At 44.0% G+C, this 9,290-nt stretch overlaps 1 protein-coding gene across 1 annotated transcript; it reads right to left on the bottom strand.

The window, feature by feature from the left end:
• Positions 1-1,384: 1,384 nt before the first annotated feature.
• On the bottom strand, positions 1,385-5,496 carry FAM162B (family with sequence similarity 162 member B). Its single transcript, XM_059835823.1, has 4 exons — positions 5,379-5,496; positions 4,799-4,910; positions 1,699-1,807; positions 1,385-1,483 (listed from the first exon to the last, which is right to left on the bottom strand). Exons 1-4 carry the CDS (start codon positions 5,494-5,496, stop codon positions 1,385-1,387), a joined length of 438 nt encoding a protein of 145 aa, XP_059691806.1.
• Positions 5,497-9,290: the final 3,794 nt, after the last annotated feature.

Genomic DNA, 9,290 nt, shown 5'->3' with positions numbered 1-9,290 from the left:
TTTTGTCTGAGGACTGGTTCATACAGCTTTTTAATTTTCTAGTATTTGCTTTGAACACTGTTGCTAGCAGCAATCAGAAAATAGTAATAATGTTGGCAGAGAAATAAGTTAGCTGTAGAACAAGTTTGCAACTGGAAAATATTTATTGTTGGGTCTGTCTTTAAAAAAAAAAAAATAAGAAAAGATGCACTATTGTCTTTCCTCCACAGTTAGTTCTCAGTTGGTTTAAATTTATTAAATTGTACAACTGAGGATTTTTGTAATAGGTCTGCCAATTGGTATGTGAAGTTTAACTGTGACCTCAAGAGTTCACTGAAATCTGGAATGAGAAATTTCAGTTACTTACGGCACAATATCTTCATGTAACGTGTGGAAACTAAAATACCTATACTAACTTCAGATAGTAATAGTGCATCTTTAAATCCAGGCCAAAGGCCCATTACTGTAACAGAACACGTATGACTAGTATGCAATATTATGGAATGTTAAATCTCCAAATACCATACAGAAACCAATAAAACCTATTTTACAGATGTTTACTGTATTTATTTAGTTGTTCAATAAGTGTGGCTTCTTTAGAAAACACAAATACTGTTTTGAATACAGCGTTGAGGCAAATGAATCCAAACTGGCTGATTTGTGCACTGTAAAACTATGCACTGTCACCAGACAGAAAACTTTCTGGTTTTAAATGTGTTTTGTAAATATTTAACCAAACATGCTTGTAGGACAGTCACAGTCCTGTCTTTGCAGAACTGATGGCTTCTTTGGGAATTGCCATGAGGTTTAGGAGGACTTGAGAATTTGTGGGATTATCAGGCCATTTCCCCTCCCCTCACTTCTCCAAACCTTCTCTTCTCGGTGTTTAAGATTTGTGATATTCTGGCTGAGTACAACTTGTTCTTTATTTAGAATTGCAAAAGTGAATTGCATAAGTTTCCTTATTTTTGCAGTTTTCGTACTTCACTACTGCTTGGTCTTTGCTGTATTTAACCTTTCATTGAAAAAGTCAACTAGGTTTTCTGTAAGGAACTTCTATCTGTAGAACAGAGCTCAAGATCAAGCCTGAAAGAAAGGTTTTAAGATATTGGAAACTTGGCTCCCCCCATACCTGACATTCTTAGGAAACTACCTCATCTCCTTTCAAATTAATTACTGTTTTTAATCATGTGCAAAACATTCTAATTTTAATTATATGCAACAAGTACATTGAGTATCTCTCTAATAAAAGAGACGCTCCATTTCCTTCTGTGGTCGTGTAACTACCCTTGTTGGTTCCAGTCTGTGCAATACTACAGTTACCCGTTTATTGGTGAAATTCACTAATGGCTCTCAGCAACAGTGAATTTTGCTCCTACAAGGACATCCGGCATTTCATATGAAGTTACTTTGTCTTCGACTCCGCTGCTAGCGCGGCCTCTTGCCGCCACTTGGCCTTCTTTGCCAAGTTCCAGCTTGTTAAGGACTCGTGACGTGCAGCAGCCTGCGGAATTAAAACACCTACTTAAGAGTAGCGTAGTAGGAGTAACGATGCACCTCGGGGAAAGCAACTACTTCCATGTCAGGGGTGACAGGAACATAGGTTAGCTAAAACTAGGGTAGGTGTAAGTTGCTGCTGTTTGTTTAGGTTTGTCTACTTTTCAGACAATTCATCATTTGTAAGTATGCTCCATGCTAACTAGCTAGCGCTGTACTCACCTTTTTAGCTGAGGCAATCACTGCAAAACAGGCAACAACTGAGAGTCCAATCATGATGTAACAAGCTTTAACTCGAGCTTTGTTTCTTGCCCTGTCTAGCATCTCGGGCCTGCAATTAAAGTTATTGAATTGAATCGTTACAAAACTATGAAGTATCTCTTCTTCAAAGCATTCCAGACATAACATCACCATTGAAAAATAATAGAGTTAGCTTCTAAAAGAAGGATCTTCAGCTTACTGTGGTTGGTTACGTACAGCCCAAAAACTTTGCATTTTCTGACCCTAATCCATTTCCAGTGGAAAAGCAATGTTTAATGGATGTAAGCTGGTTTGTTGGGTTTTTTTAAACTGAAAAAAATTTGCTCATGCCATGAATATTTGCACTTAAATATTTGGGGTGAATGTACCAGAAATCATACCTTAAGCTCTAGAAATTTAAGGGGCTTTATCTATTTTAAACAGATGGAGAAGTATATGTGGTGTCAACCAGGTATGGTGAAGGCAAGTTCCTTTTATTCAAAATTAACTTTAGAAATTAATTACTGTCATGTCTAACCTGTTCAGATGACATCCTGTCCACTGTAGGCTAAGGACTTTGCATACATGGGTAAGTGATTAAAACAGAGTTTCTACTGCTACGAGCTAGAGTTTTTAGTCAGTTCTTTAGAAAAGCAGCAGCTTTAAAGTGGGCAGCTAATGTCGGCCTTCTCACTATTACAGGAACACGCACCTAAACGAGAACAATCTACGTGATTACTTTTGCTGGTCAAAGACAAAAGTAATGACAACTTCTGCCCTGCTTTTGGCAGTAGCTGCTGCAAAGAGAGGTGTTGTACGGCCCAGCAAGCTCCGTTGGTTCAGCTGCCGTTTACACCCTCCTCTGCTCTGAGAAGCAGCGGCAGGCTGTGTACGCCGAGAACCAGGAGTACCGGAGATCTCCACAGCTCTACATCTGTCTCAAAACTTCCAGCTAAGTCTTTTTCTGAGTCGGACATTATACTTGAGAGTACAGTTTTTAAGATGTTCATTAAAGCTGGCGGTGCACTATTTTCCTTTCATAAATCACATTGGAATGCTTTATATGTATAAAGGTATATATTCATAAGATACAGAATATAAATATACATAATATATAGTCATGGTTTTATACATACATATATTTTAAAAGGATAGTTGCATAAAGAACTGATTTTATGTTGTGAATAAAGATCTTGTAATGATCTCTTTCCTCCAAAACACCTTTAGCTTTACTTCAAAGAGGGTAGGTGGTGGGATGGGGCGGAGCTTGGGTTTTACAGTGGAAATTCTGCCCATGGAAGTGGGCTGAGGGCTGCGGTGCCTCTCTAAGGCTTAATGCAATAAAAGAGGGCAAGTTTGACGAGCAGCTATGCCATACCACCCCCTTCCTTGCCAACACACGCGCGCACACACACACCTTCCCCCCTGCCCCGTGCTGCGCATGCCACGTTTCTTGCAGATGACTGACGCTGCCTGCAGTTCTAAGTAACTGCTTTTGTTTTGTATGATGGTAAACATCATCTTTTAAAAAAAAAAAAACCACACATCAGACTAGCACATAAAATCATTAATCCACTAATCCATTTGTAGCAACAAAAGCAAAAACATAGATGTTATTAGTCTGGTTTATTAGACTAATCATATTTCACAATGCACTAATTGAAACTCTTCTGAAGCAGATTTTCACTTTCTCCTTGCTTTCTGCCTCTGCTTTAAGGAAAACAGGCCTGATTATGTTCTTCCCTAATTGCACGTGAGGGCCTTTGCTACTCAATCTTTAATCAAGACTCTGGGAAAGCCTCTGCTGAAGTCAAAACCAGCTGTTTTAAAAAAAAGAAAACCAAACAACAACCCAAAAACCTTGAATAAGGACTGCAGATTTGACCCTTAGTACAAACTATCTTCAGCAGCTAGATTGTGTTCACATATAACAGTATCTTGCAGTTCTTTTTTAATAGTTAAAGCAGTGACACAGTTCAGCTTCAATGTCTCACAATCAACTTCTAGTATATTACTATCTATGATCTTTCAGTTCTAAAAAGACTTTGCTCACCCAGAAAGCACAAAGTGGTGACACGCACTTGGCAGGCCAACTGCTGCACAGAAACGAGCAGTTTGTGTGCGTGTATGTGTACGGACTGGCAAATGTGTGTGTGTGTCTATAAACACCTCCTGATGACTTTCGTAGCCTTCAGAGCTTCTGAGACCTGTCTGAACCTTTCTCTGCGGGAAGATGGTGGGACTCCTTAGAAAGCCGCTGTCCAGCTCAGCAAATGCCAGTGAAACTGTCAGGAACCAACAGGAACAGGCCGAGGATGTGCCTGTTGCTTGACACAGCTCTGCACACTGCTTACACTCAACGTACCACCCAGGACAGGAACACGCTGTGGTGATAAAATGTAGTGTCCTGGAGAAAGACGTCTAACACACTATCGAACATCCTAAGAAAAAGGCAGCAATTGGCATTAGAGGGGTTTCATGTGTTCAGTGACTGACTCCCTTGGGGCATGCTAACTTTCGGCGCGTCAGAACCACAGAATCAGCGTGGTTTGGGTGGGAAGGGACCTTCAAAGATCATCTAGTCCAATGGGTCAACAAGAATGGGAGGCTAAGGCTATGTCAAGTATTCTGTTTTCCTTGGTGGGAGATGTTTCTCTCATAACCTCCTTCTCTCTTTTTCCTCAAATTCTGTAATAAATCATAATTTGTTGGATGTAATCATTCAGTGACAGTCAGCTCCCTTAGAACTGTTTATGGGAGCTATAAACAGAAAATATTGTTTACCAATAACATCCTTCTCCGAATAAGCAAAATAAACAACCCAGTACATAAATGTAACTGAGGCTATCTACTCAGATGGATCCAGTTCTTAATCCCAGGCTCTGGGGACTCCAGTAAGGAACATTTTTTCATCTTAACCTCTAACCAGGACAGGAAATTCTTTCGCCCTCTAATTTGGTTCCAAGTTTTCAGTGTTGAAAAACTGACTAGTTCAAACTCTGCGGGAAAGCTTTAGATCAAGGTCACTCCACCACTTTCCCTTCTCGTCCACATTCCCCTTGGACAAGAGCAGTGCACTTACGGGATCCTCAGAGGAATCTCTTCTTCGGTCTTGAAACGTCCAGTCCAGAGGAGGATTTTTTTGTCAAACTTGGAAGGTTTGTAACTTGCAACCACCTTGTGAGCCTGCTCAGCTTAAAGATGAGGAAAAAACCACTTCGTCAAACCATGCACTAAGAGTGAATGATGGGCGGTAGTAAGGGTGGAAGGGGAAAACCCCAGCCCATCCTGGTGGCTGGAAGAGTAAATCGGGGATTAAACTTCCAGGTCTCTGCCACGCAGCGTTATCTCCACGCGTCTCCTGAATACCCCCGCATGCAATGAGAGTCCCTGCGGGCCTGGTTCGCTCTCCCCGCAGCCGCGGCTGTGGGTGCCCAACCAGCCGGGGAACGCCCGGCACCACCCGAGCTGCCGTGCCACCCGCGGGCCGCGGCGCGCACCCAGCCGGCGGGCAGCCCCAGCCCCGCTCCGCCGCGGCCCCGAGCCGCCCGCCCGCCGCCACCCCTCCCCGTCAGCCCCGAGGCGCTACCGGCGCCGCGGTGCCCGCACCGCCCCCCCGCAGCCCCGCTCCCCGGCGCGGCGCGGCGCGCAGCGCCCCTTACCGCGGCTGCTGCCCGGGCTCCGCGCGGGCTCCCTGCCGGCGGCGGCTCCCCGCGGCGCGGGCAGGCGGAGCGGCGCGGCGGACAGGAGCCGCCCCGGGCGGAGGCGCGCCGGCAGCATGGCGAGGGCAGCGCGGCGCGGCAGGACCCTCTGCCTCGGCGGGAGCAGCCCCGAGCCCGAGCCCGAGCCCGGTCCCGAGCCCGGTCCGGCACCGCCCGCCCCCGCCCCGCCCCGCGGACCCCCTCCCGCCGCGGCCGGAGGCGAGGCGAGGCGAGGCGGGGGGGCCGCCGGTAAGGGGGCACGGTCCTCTTGAGGAGCCATCCTGCTCATCTAACGCGCTGACGAACCGCGTCTCTAGCCCCGCAACTTCAACGTTAAAGTCAAAACCCGGTTCAAGTTCTGTCCTGTAACACAGCCCTGCCCACGTCCCTGCTGCTGTCATTCTACCACTTCCAGGAGGTTCAAACTTACCAATTCTCATCCCACACTTTTCTGTTTATTTCAGTGAAAACTTTTTTTTTTTCCTTTCACGTCCCGGATAGAGTAAATCTTTATTAAAAAAAAAAAGTACAAACATATCCCTGAAAAAAAAAAAAAACCCTCAGAAAAGTCAGCACTGAATACATATTTAGTAAGCAACAGCCCGTGTCAGCACGATACCAGTGACAGTGTAACAGTGTCTCAACAGAAGTGCATCTGATGCACCAAACAGTGGCAGATCTTACATCCGTCAACCAACGCCAGAACGCCTGCAAGTGAACGGAGGAAGCCCCGCTCCCCAGGGATGGATCACTGCCCAGCAGCAGCTAAAGCCCTGTGCTCAGTGTGATGGCACAAACAAGGAGTCTTGAACCATTTGTAGCCAAAACCTCCAGTTATCTACTTTCAGCAGCAGAGCCAGAGGTAAACATCTCTTTCTGAAAGCAAATTTTTGAGTAGAGGAAATCAGAAATTTGTTACTGTAAGTGAGTTCTAACGTCCTCGATATTAAAAGTTTTTTAAAGTGCTGTTTGGACAACATTTCATTCTGGAAAGATACTCAAAAAAGCACTTTCTATTCAGTAAGTAGTCCCATGTTGATGTTTTCTTATTCCCACAGGCACAGTTTCCATTCCGAAGTAATTAAACTAACAAAATTTCATTATTATTGGTAAAACATCGAAGCCATTCCAATCCATTTAACTCATACCAACTTAAAAAAAGTTTTAAGTCTTCCCACATTGTATTTCAGAACAAAATTCTGTTCGCAAATGAGCCGTTCTCTAAAGAGAAGAACCCAGCTCCCTGAATCAAATCTCCACACCAGCTTTCTCGTGTCTGCTTAAATATAACAAAAAGAGTATGCACCTAGAGGGTGATACTGGGGTTATAGTCTGCCTGTAGCCTTTTGCCTTCGCCTTCTTCCTGCTCAAAGAGAGCAGCGTAATGTCAAGCAGCGCTCCTTGTCTCTGGAGACACAGCTGGGAAGGGTAGGAAGAGTCAGCCCAGCTGGGCTGGGCTGCTCAGCATCATACCATACGAGCAGCATCCCAAACACTGCTATTAGTTGTTAGTCGTGCTGGTAATCCACACATTTAGAGTCACTGTAGTTCCAACAGCTGTTGGCAGAGCTGCTGGGAGGAAGCCTGGAGCTCACATAAATAGTTCCCAGCACTCGACAAAGAACTGCTCTACAAATTATGGGCAGCTGAAAGGCATCCGCACAGCTAGAGCTACTGAAATCCTGAGGCGATTATACCCCGGAGGAGAGGACTCAAAAAACTTGGTGTCCCTCACAGTCTTCATTCTCCCTAAAGATATTGTACACTGTGAGATAGTGGCTTCAGAATGCATCATTTAACATTATTAACAATGAATGACATAAACCCCCAAAAGGTTAAATAGTGGTTACATCCAGAGCAGCCTCCTGCTGACCTCAACAAATGGCGTTTTCACACTTGACTTCTCTATGGACAGTACTGTATTTGGGGACCATGTGTCCTCCCTATTGCTCTTGGAGTTGGAAGGCTTGCAGGTGGGCACGTATGGATGTTACCATTTTGAAAAGCGGTGTCAGGATCTTTTTGAAGCAAGCGGGCAGGGTGTGCTCTGAGCTGGAAAGCAGAGCTGACCCCTTCAGCCCCGCACAGTCTGACCTACAGGCCATGGCTCCAGGGGGGCTGTGCCGAGACTTCACTGTGACTCAGGAAGGTGATTCCTGTTCTGTGCTCTGGGGGTGAAAAGCTGTTTCAGGCTCATTTGATGTCTGTGCCTGGTAACAGGAATGGTTAGATCGCTGGAATGCTTACTGTTCTGGGCAGGGGGATGCAGGCAAATGCTCCCCTTAGTGTTGTGAAGCCCAATTTTCAGCTTTTTTTATCCTCTGTATAGGATAGCATGATCCCCTTATGTTCCACCTACATACAATCTCTTTCTTCTTGCAGACAAGGCATTTAAAGACATATGTAACACAGCTTGGTACGGCATCTCTTTTTTTTTGCCAAGTCTAGCTAGCAAATCTGTTACATCCTCTCAGCTCCACCTTGACTGTGCTTTAGGCAGAAGACCTGAGTAACTGGAAAGGCAGATATAGCATGCAGGACTCTTTTGAAATTCTGCCATATGTGATGTCTTTCCTTAAAGACACCTCCGTAGAGACCTTCATATCCCTGTCTTCACTCCCTATTCCTCAAGGGACTTTCCTCATTGTCCTGTAGGGGGGATTGCCCTACCATACCTAGCTTTCAACCTGAAGGACATTTGTAAGAAGCAGACTGAGATCTACTGGGTGGGAACACTACACAGGTGTGTGTATTGCTGCTGTTCAAGGCCAAACCAAAGTTCATGGGGAGAGGGAAGGAAATTAAGTAAGCAAACTCAATTTTAAATAAGAATATGGCTTTAATCATTCCCTTTCATATATCTTCAAGACCTGATACACTCAACACTTTTGAAAACAGTAAATACAGGTACAACGTTCGAGCCAAATTAACTTTTCTAACCAGCTGAGTGCTGACAGTCATTGTGCAATGTAAGCTTTGCTTCTCTCTTTTGGGGAGGGACTTTTTGCGGCATTGGCAGCCAAATTGCAGGAATTCTAACCTTATCATACATAATTTCGTATTCAGAACAGTATTTGTAACAACTGATGTATGAACAGCATTCATCATATAAATACATGTGCATAAACCTACATTCTTCCAAACAACTACAGAACTTACCTAATTACTCAAATATGTATATAAATGGCAGCCTTGCCATTCAAATTACTTTAAAAATGTCTCCACAGATACATATTACATATATAGTCTACGTGTCACTGTAATTTCATTGCCTGTGTCCATGGTTGAACTGTGATTTATAGCTCTTTTTGACAAAATACGAGTAGAAAAAATCATATAGATGTCGGTTACAACATATAAATAGAAATAAGAGAAAAATAGATATATTGTACATAACAACAATACGTCTGTGTAACACCAAATCTACTGAATTTTATTTTGGCCTGCCACAACATCCATTTATTCCAGATCTAAACAGAAGCATGAACAAAACTCAAGGAATTAGTATTATTTCACAGTAACATCGCACAGAAGTTGTTAAAATAGCAAAGTTTCCATGATCCAGGCCATGGGCTTTAGGAGCCCAGAAAAGTATTCTTCACAGTCCTGGACTTGCAGCATAGCTCTGCTCTTAAGGGTTTGAAAAAGCTCTATGGTACCGTTGTCCCAACAGAAAAAAATCCTCTTTCCAACACGTGCCTTTTGCCTCTAGTACAGAAGGCACGGCATAGTTATGTTGATGGAGCTACAGAGCAAAGACTCATCCAGTGCAGCTCGTATCAGTTCATTTTTGTGCTATTTCTATGTATCGGAATGGTTCATTGTCATTTGCTTGTTGAAAATCAGATTTTTTAAATATGTATCAAAAAAGCT

The sequence above is a fragment of the Gavia stellata genome, chromosome 2 (assembly GCF_030936135.1).
Source record: "Gavia stellata isolate bGavSte3 chromosome 2, bGavSte3.hap2, whole genome shotgun sequence".
Lineage (NCBI taxonomy): Eukaryota > Metazoa > Chordata > Aves > Gaviiformes > Gaviidae > Gavia > Gavia stellata.
Note: the sequence above shows the minus strand (reverse complement) of the source record. Positions and strands in the feature narration are given on the sequence as shown.